At 35.8% G+C, this 16,641-nt stretch overlaps 1 protein-coding gene across 5 annotated transcripts in view; it reads right to left on the reverse strand.

The window, feature by feature from the left end:
• Positions 1–351: 351 nt before the first annotated feature.
• Positions 352–16,641, reverse strand: part of TAPT1 (transmembrane anterior posterior transformation 1) — a 50,837-nt gene continuing 34,547 nt past the window's right edge. For all 5 annotated transcript variants that reach the window (XM_075499798.1, XM_075499799.1, XM_075499800.1 and 2 more), the window contains 7 exons: positions 14,476–14,556; positions 13,483–13,592; positions 11,825–11,884; positions 10,402–10,470; positions 8,820–8,896; positions 5,199–5,359; positions 352–2,466 (listed from right to left, as the gene is read on the reverse strand). In XM_075499798.1, coding sequence (XP_075355913.1) covers positions 2,237–2,466; positions 5,199–5,359; positions 8,820–8,896; positions 10,402–10,470; positions 11,825–11,884; positions 13,483–13,592; positions 14,476–14,556 — 788 coding nt within the window. In that variant the 3' untranslated portion in view covers positions 352–2,236. The remainder of the gene's footprint in view (positions 2,467–5,198; positions 5,360–8,819; positions 8,897–10,401; positions 10,471–11,824; positions 11,885–13,482; positions 13,593–14,475; positions 14,557–16,641) is intronic.

The following is a 16,641-nucleotide window of genomic DNA, read 5'->3' on the forward strand; positions in this document are numbered from 1 at the left end:
TGCTCTGTAGATATAACTAGTCCAATTGTAGTAACTGACTACATAAATTACAACTCCCTTAAGACATAGTATTTTTTCATTTACATGGGTTTTGCCTTTAAAAAACAAATTAGTAGTAGGTTGGCATCAATACTTTCTTCCTACAAGAGGCAGTAACCAACTGCTACAGAAATAAATCAGAAGTAAAGCCACTGATAACCCAGTTCTTGTGCACATTTGTGTCCCACATTTGCAAGCATCTTACTTTAGGGAAATTGGAATTTAATACAGTAAATACATTGCAAGTTCACCAACTCTAAACACCAAGAAAGAAATGTTGACGCTGTGCTTTTCCTTTTTTAAACAAATATTACAAAATTGAATTTTATTGAGTTTCACACAAGATGCACTTATAAAATTGATACAGAATGTCATTCAACAGAAAAAAATGAAAGCAATTCCAAGCTTCCTTTAGCAACTGCTAAATAATTCAAAAATAAGATACAGCAAAGTGACAGATAATCTGAATTTCAATGTGTGAACATCTCCAATTAGTATAAAATACATCAAAAATTAAAGAATTTCAGATTTTTCCCCGGCACAAGTCCTCCTCTTTTTACTCTCATCCCTGAACAGTAACCACAGATTTTGGCTGTTACTCCAGCTACCCTTCATGGGAGAGGAGAGGCTGAAAGACTGCAGCAAGAAGTTCCCACCAGAGCAGACCACGCTAACCAGTATGGCAAAGCTATCTCATTACCAAGTCTGCTCAGATATGCGATAACTCTGTCCAACGGTCTCTATTTGCTGTATTACTGTAGTCCTGCAAGTTTCAGGGATTAGCATATACATTAAACTTTCACACGTTCATAAACCAAATAAATTTTGGCTTTCCCACTCTGATAAATTATGAAATTAGCAAAGAGCAAATTTTGTCTTCATTTGTTCAGCACTGAAGTACTTTTATGATACCTTCTCTTAGAAAGTGAAACTGGTGCTTACTTAAATATCTGAAAGGCATTTGAAGTTAATGCTGTCTTTTAAGAACAATATATGAAGAATTTTTCCTTAACTAAAGGGTCTCTTCTGATACAAGTCTCCAGCCTAAGTTTTGAGCTCAAGTTTATTCCATTCTTGGTCTGAGGATTCCAAACCATCTTTCATCAAATCTCCCACAACTGCATCTCACACTTCAAATTAAGATGCATTGTAATGCTTAAATGTTCTTTATAGACCTAGTCCATCTACTTAAGTTTGGCTAAAACCAATGAATTAAAATGGATAATTCTGATTTGATTGTCAGTATAAGCTTTTATAGGCATGTTCTCAGGCAAGTTAATACACGGACGTCATTCTTATCAGAGTTAAACCCAAAACGCAGTGTAACATTCTTTTCTGCTGCTTTAATGCCATACATACAGTTCCAACACAGCAGTTGCTTGCTGCAATTAACACTGCCTTTCCTCAACACACAGAAGTGCCCCTTTGTTATTTTTTCCTACAGCAACAAAAAATCCTCAGCTTTTAAAAATAATTTTATAAATAATTTGCCTTGCAGGACACACAACACAAGAAATGATTATGCTTCGTATTTGCCCAGTTAAGCAGAACCTTCATTACTGTGATCTCTCCTTGGTGTTTAGTATTTAGATAAAATAGTATGCAGTAAGTCATTTATAGGCAAAATTTTATTCTGATTACAAGATTTTCAAGATACATCTTGAAAAGATTTTTGTTGACAAGAATAACTACCTTGACTTACTGTTTTATGTACCAATGCTTTATGCGTTTGTTGATATAAGCACAAGTTTTGAATTCTGCTTGCAGATGTTTAATAAAACAGGTAACTGGAAAGGCAAACTTCCGGTCAAGTTGTCATACATTTCCAGGAATATCCTTACACTGGAGGAACCTTCATGAAAAGTAGTATCTTCTGGAAGCATGGTTTCATAATGCAGAACAGGATTATGCTTTTTTCCCCAGTCTATTTTCCAGAAAAATGATACTGCAGCTCTGCCACCAGGCTAGAGACTCACGATCCACCACATTTTCCAAGAGGCAAGCTAAAGATCACTTACTTGACCTGACCAGATACCAAGCCAAGTTACTTGTAGAAAGAAATTAATATTTTTTGCCATTAATAATTTAAGTTTTTAAATAAATATTTATGTGCCTTTTTGGCAACTGTCCATTCTGGTAGCATCTGCTGTCCCAACAGCTCAGTATCCTTAGCACATTGATTAAAAAAAAAGAAATCTTAGTCAATTCTGTTTCCACAAATGGTAAACCTGTCTATCTCCAACAAGTCTTTCTTTGAAGACCTGTGTTTTAATTCTGAGCTGTCTTGGCTTATATCTTTTTCTTCTCCATCAGGAGTTGTCAGAAATTGATCAGAATTGCTTGTTACAAGTAAAGATGGCATATTCTCCTTCTGATGCACAGGTTGATTGGTAACTGATGTAGATCCATTTTCATCTGTGGAAATTCCTGTTGGAACATAAGACAATTACAAAGATAATAATGAATTTAACACAGACATACTGATGCTTCTATAACATCCAGATTCATCCAAAGCTGTCCTGAAAAAGTGTGCTGCATCAAATCAGCAGAAGCAACAGAAGAACGCTTTGTGGAAGCCACTACCCTCTTCTTAGTTTTACCGTAAGAGATTTCCTTTTCTAATTTGGTAAAAGGATTGAAAATGAATTCTACAGAAGTTCAGATAAGACCAAGGACATAAGCAGCAGATGTTAGGACACACACTGCATTCTTCTGGTTTACATACTCATTTTTGTTGGCTTAGGCAAAAAGATTTTTGACAGTCGTTGTGTGAATCACACAATTTTCTACTGACGCGAAGAAAATGAATCTCTGTAGAGGGAACCAGATGTGCCTAATCCTCTACATATGTACAATAAACCTGGCTTCTCTAGGGATAGCTAATAAATGACTCATGCACTGCTACACACTTCAATAGCACTGGCTCCCAAAGCAGTTGTATTAAAGATCTCTATTTTTATTCCTGCCTCTTACTTCAGTGGAATTGAACACTGGCTCCATTAACCTAAGATATTTGTAAGTAATATCCATGTATTGTTTCCACATTTTGTTAAAACATGTTAAGAATTAAAATGCACAGGCAAATGACAAGGAAATAAATTTTTCTTATTTACTATCTCCTCCTAAGGACTGAGTTATTGTTTCTAAAGGAGTCTGAAAAAATCTGACTAATGTGGAGAGTACTGCAGACCAGCCCAAGGGAACATTATTTGTCAGAATGGCAGCACTATCCAAATTACTACAAAAACTTCTTTCTGTATAGCATCTCTTCACAGTATACCATCTGCTGCTTGAAGGTACATGGATTACTCTCTATAGTCTTATGCAAGTCAAAGGTACTAAACTTGTATCAAGAAAGGAGACAAGTAATGCTAATTGTCGAACTTTGTTACAAAGGTAAGTAGTTTCTAACCCAGCAGCTTCCAGAGAAAGCTGGTCAGCCTATAAATGATTACCAGTAATTAGAACTTCCATCCTTCAAGAGCAAGTATAAAATTTTATCCATCAAAATTTTAAACTGTTTCTGTGGACAAGGTGGAAACTCTTAAGAAAATAAATTGGCTTACATTATAAACTGATAGAAACTAGACCAGATTAATTCCCTCACCCTCACGCTATTAAGAGATAGGCTGAGAGACTGTATTGCAAAAAAGCTGGTAAGTGGGGCACAGGGATTAATCAATATTGCAGAACCCAGCAGTAATAATGCAGACACACAGAAGTTGGGGAAGGTAAAATCATTCTTTCACATAATTGAGGTTTCTAGTAAATAAAGAGCTGTTAAAAGGTGTAAAATACCCTGAAAAACTGTTTTAAAAAAATCGAGCTTTTTCATCACCAATGGAAGTTTAGAATATTCTAAATAAAATCAGCAAAAGCTTTCTGATTGCTACTCTTTAATCAAAATCTTTCCATTTGAGGAAATAAGCATCTCTGCTGACTGACCTGGTAAAACTGCTGCTGCTTCAGCTAAAAATAGTCTTCAGGATTTATTTACTGTAAGTTTAAGGGTCAATCTAAGTAAGTATAGCTTATTACATCTCATATCCAAGTGTCGTATTAGAATCTTTTATTAAAACATTATCATTATGACAGTTGTCTAATGAAATGCAAAAGGCATTCAGACCAATTCATATTATATTCTTTCACAATGAAACTAAAGCAACTCTATGAATTTAAGCTATTTAAAAATAAATGTCTGCACCACATTTCTGCATGATGTGATTTGACACAGGTGAGAGATTTATGACTGAAACACTGACAGATTCTTAACTCTACGATTGCTGGCGAGACACTATGTCAACTAATAAGCGCCTTACATTTCAAGCTGTTCAAGTCTTTGGCAAGCAACTGAGTGAACACAATAAAAGCCTCACTGTTAAGTTCTCTATGGCTCTCACTGAGCTCTTCGCAGAGGAAGATACACAATCCAATTCAGTTGACTGGAACAATGAACATTTCTGTTTCCTTCTATAATGTGCCACAGGAACATAATAATGCCCCATTCCAATTATATATTAACTGCTAATGCTAAGGACCCATACGAGAAAACCACACTGCACAGATTTGACATGAAGCGAGTAGAGACCAGCTGAAATTCCTATTTGGATTTCATAAAGCTATTGGATTTTGAATCCTATTTGGATTTTCATTCATGTGTTCATGATGATTATAAGTAATTATATCTATTGTGTGCCATGTTTTACATTAATTTCCCTAAGAAATGCATAGATTGCTTCCTTATTAAACTTCAGCACTTCCAGACACGATGTGTAAACATTTACATATTTGTGTAGTGCCGTGGAAGAGGGGGTTGGACTAGATGATCTTTGAAGGTCCCTTCCAACCCAAACCATTCTATGATTATGATTTTCAAACAAAAGCATGCTACTGTTCTGATGTTTCTATCACCTCCACATATCAGGGTGGGATCTTATCAGAGAGATGAGTATTTATAACCAAAAGAAGATGCATGAACTAAAAGCAATAAATTCTATTACATTTACAGACTTGTGCTCACAGCTGTGATATGGTACAATTAAGGTCCAGCAACAGGGTTACTGTGCAGCAAACAATGTCATACATCTGGTTTAATATTAAATTTAGTCTGAAAGCAATTGTCATTACAGTTGAAAACAAAACAAGGCAGTTAGCCTTACCCTGGGTAGATTTAAACATGCTTTGCTGCTTGCCAGCCGTCTTCCCTGGGGTGGCAGTCAGGACAGGATTGAATAATTTTTCCTCCATTTTTGCTTCCTTTACATATTGACATGATTTCCCCAGCAATACAATACTGTTAAGGACTTTTAGAGATATTAACCTGAAAAAATAAAAGGATTTGTTTATATATTTGCACTCGCATATTAAAATAATTGCATATAATTCATACTGCAATTACTCATATTAAAATAATTGCATATGGTTACTGCTGTCTTGGAAGGATTAGCTAACAAATTAAATCCCTTCAACACCAAGATCAAAAGGTAATTTCCTTTTCCTAACAATTTGTTTCAGATTCAATGCTTAATTTTTTTTTTTTCCCAGAAGGCATCTAGAGAAACACATCAAGTTTTATCATAGTTTAACAAAAGGACTACAAGGACAGTTAAGCAGCCATTTAATACATCAAATATTTAAACACAGAACTAAAATGGCCCTCAACAGTGCAAGTCCAAATTAAATGCACTACTATTAAAACTGTAGCCTTAAGTGCACCCAGCCAAGGATCACTAGTGGACTTTGAACCACAAGAAAGCAAATATCTAGCTTTCACAAGTTACAGGCTAATCATAAAAAGTACTTTTTCACATCACAAAAAACAGTCCATAAAACTCAACAAATCCAAAGAGGCAGCACTGCATTACCATCATAGCACAGTCCAGTTGATGGCAGATTACTTTTCTATTATCACTAATTTGCAGCACAAACTTCAGCAAATCATTGAAGTCCCTTTTATACCTGTCTTCTCATTTGAAGAACAGGAAGGTCTTGTCTACCATGAAGTGCTTTTAGATTTACAACTCGAACGAGCTTTGTAAAATCTAAGTTCCATTACTAGTATTATACAACATGCAGACCAATGTCCACTCCAGAGGTGAAAGCAGAGGTGAAGCAGGTGAAGGCTCACTACAGAACAAGGAAATAGTGATCTAGTCTCTACAGGATGAATATAAATATTCTCTACACAAATCAACCTATGTAACAAAAGTGAACCAAATGCAGACTTGAAATTCAGTCTCCACTGTCTGAAAATCTGTTTATTATGTACATCACTAACAGACTAAAAAGAAGACTTGAAGTGAACGTTCACAGATGCATGGAGCAGGTCTAACTGCTTAATCATAAAGTGACCCAAGCACACTTCAGAAGCAGCTTCACTATCTCTCACCGCATTAATGTAGTCAGAACTTGTCAAACAGAAAGCCAAAGTACACTGTACTTTTAAGGGAATTTTATGCAATACATTTACTTGTAGAAGAAATTTAGAGAAATGGAAGAATGAGCAGAGCAGACCACTTTCAGTACTCAGAAGAAACTGACATTTTAGTATCCAAGCAACCACAAAGAAAATACCATTTTATACAAGTTGAAAGTGTAATTCTCTACAATTTTATTAGGTTATGGGGACAGATTTTGTTTCGGAGAGTTGAGAAGCTCTCCTCCACTTTTAATAAGTTTTATAGGTGTTTTTCCTACACTTTTTATGTAACATGCTTTTGTTCTGAGAGAGTATGTGTTTACAGCATGATTTGACTCTGGATTTATATGAGATCGGAAGTTGAAAAGGCCATAAATCAACACTTTCCTGTATCATTTCCAGCTTCTCATGGAAAATTATGCAAGAGTTTCTAGCGATTCTCCTTTATTCTTTTCTGCAAGTCCAACCCAGGCTCAAATTTCTCACAACAATGTAAGTTCGCAGTTGTTCAAAATCCCAGAAAAGGCAAACTCAGGTTTCATATGCTGGGCAAGACTCTTTAATAGTATAACTTCCAGTATTACAGTTGTTAAATATCAATACAAAACAATGTCCTCCACATTATAGTCTCAATCCTTTGCCCAGTTAACTGTTTCAGATTTTATCACACTGTTTCTCACATATCCATGCTACACTAATCTGATGAAAAGCTGAAATGTATGTTCAGAACACAAATTACTTGAAAGATGCAAGAGGTGAGTTAGCTCCAAATCTGAGATCATGGCAGAAGTGAAAATCTCTTCTCACTTTTCAATAAGAACAAAATAAACCAAAATTTATCTACTCTTGTGACCTATGCCTTCAAAAAGCAGCATTAAGCCTTCATGTTAATCACATTACTTCTTCCTGCCCTCCATCCTCCAAACCACAGAGATAGGGAAAAATCCACAACTGGGCTGCAGCAGTGGAATGGTAGATGTAGGGAAATATTACATATATTGGGAAAAACCACTGAGCAGAATGAAGATGCTGAGCTTGGTAAACCACAGCTTGAATGTGATGATCAGGGGCTAGTGTTTTCAATTATATAGAGCTGGTTTTAGGGAGAACATGGGCACAGCATGTGGTACACTGGGGAAGAAATCAAAGTATGGTGTAGAGGAACATGGCTAACATTTTAATATTTGGCCTATATGCAGTATCTCAAAGCCCTAGTTATCCGACATTGAAGAGATATGTCTCTACATTGATGTGGACTAGACACATCAAACCAAGTTCTACTTATTTTGCAGATCAAGGTCAGATTAGAGTCTACCTACTCATAAAAAATTGGTAGTAATCCCATTCTTTTCATAAGGTATTGTAAAAGCAGCCTCGTCTCTTCCAGTGTACCTGCTGAACCACTGTCCCAGACCTAGAAGTCTTTTACTTCCCAAGTCTTGCTGCCTTCAGTTACAAACACAACTTGGTAGGGCATTGGAAGAGGTATTCCCACAATACTGTAGGCACGTTCTCTGTGCTGCAGCAACCTGAATCACTTAATTCTTTATGATCAATTTTAGGAGGACTCCAGTATCAATCGGTACTGAGAGACACCAAACGCTGACACAGTTCAGCATTCAGCTTTCCTAGAAACCGGTCATCCCCATATAGTCTACAGCAAGTGCCTCAAGACAGGCAAACTAGATTGGATTTAAAGTTTAGATTACAACTAAACGCATCTCTGAAGTATGTATCGACTGGTGAGAAGTTAAGGATAAACACAAGTATAAACTGACTTGGCAGTGAAGGGATACTTGCAAATCATTGGTTTTGGGAAACAAGTTGCCACAGGACATTATATGCCTTAATTAAGATTACTTACTGACCCCACTCTTCCCAGAAAGGTGAGCCTTGCATTTACTTTTTTCCCCACTTGGCAGTTTCCTAACACAAAGAAACCTTGCATTTAACTACCACAGAGAAGAATTCATGATCTGCTCAGAGCACTTAAACTGCTTATTTTTGTTGGCATATTGAATCTTTCGTTCTTTTCACAGAAAGTTTCATTCCTTAGAATTCAATTTCCCCTTTTATGCAGAGGTACGGTGCTTGTTTGTCATAAATTCTTTCATCGTTTTTCCATTAGTTATTTTCGTTACTGAAGTTACTTATTGAGGGCTATAATCCCCCAATGCAGTTACAGTACTTAGGGACCAATCTGCACTCTCAATTTCAGTTTATAAGCATAACTGTTTTACGTTTATGTTCTACTGAACATAAACTGTGTTTACACTTATACCTAGAAGCATTAACAGAAGCTTTTTTTCACATATCTGATCAAATAATGGTAAATACTTTTCAATTGTGTGCATTTACTTACCCACAGTAAAACAGCACAACACAAACATAAGCTAAGACTCCTTGTACTTTTATTGAGCTTGTTACGACTCTGATGAGCTGTTTTAAGGATAAAAGTTAAACAGTTAAAACATATAGCACATAATTATTAATAGACTATTTTAACAGACATTTCTTATTTGGTAAATTCAAGACAAAAGTAGAAACATGTACATTAATAGAAATTTATTCTAATGTTCCCTTTGGTAGCACTAACTATTCAAGATTTTGGTTTGAGTAAGTATTATACTAGCACCTAGTTGCAACTTGGCCAAAACTACAGTCTGATAATGTTTCCTTCACCACTGACTTCCAAGTAAAATAACAAGCAAAAAAAACCTCCCCAAAAGTCAAGGGCTGGAAGCTGAGTTAACAGTTTTTGAGGAAAATGTCAAGAGATGCTGATGCAGTAAAACAGAATCCGTGTTTTGCCCTATGCTAACATTTTGAATACAAAATTGCTTTGTGGACTAGGCATGAATGGATATGAATCCCAAGTTTCAGTAACAAATGATCCCGAAATCTGTTTTACTTCAGTATTTCATAGTTAAGAGTTCCAAGTTAGCAATGCACTTCAGTTTGTTTTAAACTTATTAGTAACCAGGATATCAGAACACAATTAACTTGAAAAAAGCATTTCAATCGAATTCTCACTGGACGTACTTTACTTAGTTAGAAAAGAAGTAATGATTATGATCATAGTTTTGTGGGTGTTTTTTTTTGTTTGTTTGTTTTTAAATCCTGGGTAAAAACTAAGCAAAGCCTGTCAATAATATTTTTCCCCAACTCTATGGGAGACAATTACATTTAAAAGTTAATTCATATTGATATTCTTCCAGAAAAATTATGAATTAGCATCTTTGCTGACAAAGCAAGGACACACTCCCAGTATTATGATAATTACTGCTTGTCTACATGTGTGTATGGGGAAAGTCAGAACAGCTATTTACAGAAAACAGTCTGCAATATTTAATTCAGAACAGACAGCATGTGGACACAATTCCAATAATGAAGTGATTCACTCTGTAGCAGCACGTCCATGTAATGGGGTCAACTATTTCAGAATCATGTATTCTACAACAGCTCAGAAGCTCAGTGCCCCATATAAAAGAAAACTTAGTCATTAAGCGTACTATTACAGGGACAACCACAAGGACTCCTATGAAAAACCTAAAAAAACTAGTACACTGCTGCTAACTTTCTGGCAACCAGCTGCTTTGACTATTCCAAATGAATGAACAGGATAACTGCCAAAAGGAATAAATGTTTAATAAGCACAGATGTAGTTTAATTCCACTGCTACAATTCAAGTGCTTATACATTCTATAAAATTAATATATATTCCATTTTCTATGAAAGGCTGATAAACAGTAACACATTCGTGAAGTCATAATTAGTATGTGATACAGGTTATACTGAATGCTAACTCAGCCTTGCAGCATCATTTCAGTTACTTAAGGTGATCATTTCATCCTCAAAACATCAAAATGAGCTAGCTGTCTCACGCATATATTCTCAAAGTGAGATCCTGTTGACAGAAAACTGATAGGAAAGATACAACTTACTAAAACAGCCAGTGGAAGAGGAATGAAACCCATTCTTCTGGAAACTGAATCACTATAATCTGTATATGCCTAGGAAAAAAAGAGAAAGAATAATGAACTATTTATGCAAAGGAATGAGCTTATTTTAGCTTGGCACACCCTCTAGATAAGAATCAGTCTCTGCTAACAAACACTATACTGGTATAAAGTGTACCTATTCACATTTTGAAATTCAAATGCAGATGGCTGTAGTCTCAGACAAAAATGTAATACTACCATGACCAGTAAGATTAGCTTCAGTGCTCTAGATCAATAGTAACTGGAGTATAATACAAATCTCTAAATCGAGAGCAATTAGGACACTGAATCCAAATGTGCTATGATATTTCATCTGCACATTATTACTAGCTTAGAGACCTTTTTGTATTAATTTGACTTTGATCCTCAAACACTGTACAGAAAAACCCATAACAGGGATAAAAGAACAATTATCCATCACACTAGCAATTTTAAATCATTCTACTTTTATAATTAGCCTCAGGATAATTGTGTTAAAATAATTTTGAAAATATGTTTACATTTCAACCCTCAAAACGCAACTACTTTGCGTGACATCTTTCATGCAGTATTGAACATCATGCCAAAGTTAGTGCCTATACGACGCTACCTCATTTTCCAGAGGATCCTTAGGAAAAGTAATGGAGTTTTCAGTACTAATAAACCACTTTTTAAAGTAACAAATTATTAATAATTATTTGTAATTGAAGGTGTCCAACTTCTTTATGAGGTATAGCTACTGCATTCCTAGCAATAGCTATTAAACATGCCCAAGAAAACTACATAAATTACTGTAATAAAGTCCATGTAATAGAGCACTCATCAGGAGCACTCACTAATAGTTAAGAGACTCATCCAGGAAAGGTGTGCTGTAAATAGTCTTCCCAAAAACAGTACTAATGAAAAACACAACCAGTCTGTCTGTCCTGTAAATACCCATGCCACAACAGTAACACGCATGGTACAAACATCCCTATACATCTGTGCATACCATCTGTGAAGAAATAATATAAATTCCTACTGAATACTGTATTTTGATCCAACACAGTTAAAATAAAGCAAAAAGAACCATAATTTAAAATTATCTCAAGAACATCTTGTTAAGCTTACTTACTTCCCATAGATCTCAAAAAAAAAAAAAAAAAAAGAGACTGCTCAACAATACATTAAATAAAGCCCAAACTGGCCTGCAACAACTGGATAGAAATAAGAATATAAATCACAAGGAAATATTCCTGTTATCTCTTATTAAAAAAAGCAGAGTAGGATTTCAGTGCTGTAGGAGTGTAACAGTTCTGTATGTATTTCTTCAAGTATTTGTTCCAATATCCCCCCCATAACAATTATGTTAGTTAATACAAGAAAATGCCTTTATTTTCAGGCTTACATTTTTCTGTCGACTGCTAACAAGGTCAAATGCAAGACTGGCTCTGTATTCACTGTAGACCTGGAAAAAAATTCAGCACATTGGATGTGTGATTAATTTGTTATCACACTTTATAGAAGCAACAGAGATATTAATAAAATATTTCTGTAAAAATATTATAAACACTTGTGCACAAGGCTGAAGGAGTCAAAGCCAGTTTTTCTGAGGTCTACTTGCACCCTTCAACAGATGGGCCTGTATTTCTGCCATAAAGTAACTTGCATATATATACAACAAACAAACAACAACACTATGCTATGTTTTAGGTATTGTATGAGACTATACAAAACATTTACTGAATTTGAGGACCATCAGAAACACAAAGAAAAATCACGTTTACTTTTTTCCTACAGTTCATAATTTGTTTTAAGCTACATGAAAGGTAGCACTGGGATCAAATTAAACAAATGAGAGAGCTTGCTTATATACTAAGCAAGTGATCCTATGAAAAAAGCAAATTGTATCAGAAGATGAATGAAACTTTTCTTTAAAACAGTTCTGCATATTAAGACAGAAAAGCATCTATTTTAAGGATAAGTGGCAGGGCAACTTGCACTGCAGGTGTACAAAACTTCTGAAAAAGTCTGACCAGCAACCACAAATCTTTAGAATGTCATACAAAAAAACCCAAAGTTTGTTAAATAAACCTTGCAAAATTGTCACTCACTACCCTCCATCCTCCAGCTGTTTCAGCACACTGAAGCATGCTATTCTGCTATCATGACTTCATTACTGCTCTTTTCCACACTCTCTATATGAAAGTAGGGCATGCATAAATGCCTCTGGCATAAGGGAGCTTATTAAGTACACCATTAAACTCGTTTCTACACCGCACAAACTAGTTACTTTAGAGATGCTGAAAAAGATAGCACTTCCAAGTTCTGATCTCATTTCCTGAAAAGTGGTTTTAATAGTGAAAAAAACGCTAACTCATCTCATCACAAATTTATCAAGTGCATTTGAATTCACACAACATGCAAGACAAATGGCCAATGTATCATGCTGCAACACACACAAAGTAACCTCATCTACTACTTTAAAAGAAGGACTGCATAATATATATGGCCTAAGAAATTTCAGGAGTGGGAAACTAACATAACCTACTTCATATTAGCTCTCCAGGGACAGAGGCAAAAATATATGTCTGATTTCAGATTCCACCTTTAACATACATGCAAGAACAGCAGCCTTACAATATCTGTTTTTCCTAAACCCTGAACTTTAACTTACAATCCATTCTGTTAGGAAAAGGTACAAGCTCTGTCTAGACTGTAGAACAAGTAACCTTCTGTTAATTTAACTCACAAAATGTGAGTGATCACAAAATGATCTGCCAGTTATGTGATTTGTAGTTATTATGTGAACTGTTATACAACACTTTCAATAATTTATGGATCTGGAACTACTAATTTAGAAACAGAGGTGTTTGTTCCACATTATAAAGATCCTCAGAAGTATATTGTATCAGGAAATTACCAAGCTTTCCCAAATTATATGCTACATATGAAAATAACAATTTTTACATTTTCTGCACTGGAATAAATTTTAGTATTTTTAAAATATTAGCAAAATAAACTACAACTTAAAATAGCACTCAGCATTCCTAACAGGATACCTACATCTGCTGTGATGTCATTGAATTTTGTTATAAAGGCATGTTTCACAATATCCACCGCAATTTCTGAAGCAACCACCATGCAAACATCTGGGAATAACACCCAAAGATGATCTGAAGGTTGGGAAGAAAAAAGTTAGGCCATTTAATTTGATGCCAGTATACAAAACAAAAATTATAACACTTTTGCTCAACAGTGAAAATCCTCAAGAGTCTAAAGAGTCGGTAACTTTACATCACCACTCAGCAGGTAATGTGCAAGTTCTCGCTTATTCCATTGCTGTTCCAGAAACTTATCAGTACTATACAATCACACCACAATTAGGATCAGGTTCTAAAGCCTTTACTTCGTCAAGCTTTATCTCTACTAGGAAGACAACCTTTGCATGTAGTAGGTAGTAGATGTTCAGTATGTACGAGGAACAGACAGAGCACCTGCTGTTTTAGATATTTAAGGTAAAATTTAGGGTAGACTGGTAACATTCAAGCAAAATACACCACACATATTGGAGCTCAAATTATTAAAATAAAGTTTTAATAAAATAAAATCCAAATTTTACTCAATATTTATTCAATATGGTATTAAAATCCTAAGTATAATCAATATTAAATTATGAATAGAAATTTTTACATAATCTTCTATCAAATTTCAATCTCACTAGCCTCAAAATAAAATTCTCTAGGGGATCCTTCATCCTCAACTTACTCCAAGGAAAGGAAAGGGCTGGAAAGAAATCATTCAAGACACTACTTGAAACATAACTATGCACGTTTGTATCATAACAGCATATACTTCTAGCAGAAAGGAGAGAGTCACTCTTACAAGAAAGCCAAAAGTAGAAAAGTGAGAATCTAAAGCATTTGACAAATTAAGATTCCTCAATTAAATGTCCTGGTTACCCTTATCTTTCAGACTGAGGAAAGAAGCAAGAGATACAGTTGTTGATAGCAAAGGAATTTGTCATTTTGTGTTTAATTTTTCCACTAGTTTACTCACCTGGATTCCATGAGAACTGTTCCATATTTCTTAGACATACAATTAGTAGCAACACGTAATTGGTGAACCTCTCCTTTATATCTAGTTAAAAAAAAAAAAGCTGTCAACTCCAAAGAAACATTTATTTGCATACATAGATATCTAATCATTCTGAGGTTCTGTCATATATTAAGTCTTGGATTAGACCATCTTTTCCACAATTTATTTGATCGGATTTGAGGGGAGGGGATGGCTGTGAACCTCACCACGGACAGGGTCTCTGCAGTATGCTGTGACCGGAGGTCCATCCAATGATGCATCAACTCAGGGTTCCCAGCATCAGAAGGGACTTAAGTTGTGACTTGCTATCACCTCTTCTAGTGCGCTAATAAAATAGTCATCTTTCTCAATAAAGTTTGTGCATTTCTTGCGGGATTCAAAAAGAACCAGCACCTCCTGGTGCAAAAATGGGGACAATACCTCTGTCTGTCATTTCGAGTTATGAGCAAGGCAAATTTCATTTTATACAAATCACGGATATCCAAAGTGCTATATACTGGGTCCGGGGGTGGGGGGGAGTATTTAAAGACAACTATTACCCCTTATTTAGAAGGTTCCTACTAGTCTTTCACACTGCTGCCTTAAAAGGGAACAGCAAGATACATCAGCTCAGTTTTCAAAACCGTAAGAACTACAACACAAAAGCAGCCTGACTTTGAGATGGAGTCCTATGACTTGCCCTCCCTGACTAGGCAGGGTCTTTTTTTCTACTTTGGTGCCCTAGCTCCAGAAATGACCCATACAGCTTGCTTCAGGAAGCATCACATTTTTTAACACATTAAAAAACCTCCCTGAAATTGTATTATTGAAAAATGGGGTAAAACCTAAAACATAATGTCACCACAAACTAGCAAGTCCGAAGAAGTCTTTTTAGAAGACAGAACTATTATAAAAATCTGTGAACGTATTGTTATCGCCTGTTACACGCATCAATAACTGTGACAGTAATTTCTTTGTGGGCAAGTCATCTCCAAATCCAAAGGGTTTATTTCCTTACGTACCTCAAATATTCTGTGGGGTTCTACCTACTGGTTTTAGGACACAAGAAATAGAAATATTCAGAAGAACACACAAGGATCAAGCTGGTCCAAAAAATATTTGACTTTGTGTCAGCAGCTTCCATCATCTCTAACTGACTACAGACCAATGACAATGTTCACGGCTGTATAACAATATCCCTAATTTTAAAAAAGAGGTTTCAAAATACTGGCAAGCCTGAAGGAAGGGAGCAAAAAGAAGATAACTCCTCCAGGAGAGGGGAATGGAAAGCACACAGAATTCAAGAAGAGTGAGACTGCATGCACACACGTAAAAAGGCACATTTTGGGGTACATAAACTCATCTTTCAGTATGGGCTGGGGAAGGGTCAGAGGAAGCACAGGTTTCCAAAACAGAACAAGTGGCATATGTATGGGGGAAGAAACAAGGAAATCCTTCAGTAAAATAAATTTAAATACCAGAAAAAACAGGGTGAAGTCCTAACCTTAACTTCTTGGTTTCCTGCTGTTAACACTCTAAGAAGTCAAGCATGTTCTCCTATGCTTCTGAATACACCAGATACTGCCCAAATTACCAGAACACAGTATTTTCCGATAAATCTAGTTATATCACTTGGCACTGTCACCAATGGATTAATATGCAGTCTAGCATTCCTTGATCTATATTCTCTATCACACCCACTAGCAACTTGAAAGTAATCACTGAGTTTTCAGACTTTTGCCCAAAATCTCAGAAAGATTTCATCTTATATTTCCCACACTGCATACTTCCACACTGCCATGACACATCATTAATCAGCAACGCGTAAGATGACACACAGATCCCATCTTCAGTGCTTCAGATCCCAGGGAGGTCTGTACAGATAGAAATTCTCAAGTGGGAAGGACGGACCTTAATTCAGGCCTAAACATTAAAGCATGTCTCAAGCCAATCCTTCAGACATTTACTACCTGGGCAGTATATGTTACCTCACCAGTTGACAGGATTAAATTGAGAAGGGACATCTTTGGCCTTAAATTTCCTCTTATACTGTAATAACAAACATTTTTCCCCCACTAGTTTCTGAGACTGGGTGACAGGCTGACACCTAATTTTTCCCCTCTGCTTATTTTTCCTGTTCTCACTGGC

This window comes from Mycteria americana, chromosome 4 (genome assembly GCF_035582795.1).
Source record: "Mycteria americana isolate JAX WOST 10 ecotype Jacksonville Zoo and Gardens chromosome 4, USCA_MyAme_1.0, whole genome shotgun sequence".
Taxonomy (NCBI): domain Eukaryota; kingdom Metazoa; phylum Chordata; class Aves; order Ciconiiformes; family Ciconiidae; genus Mycteria; species Mycteria americana.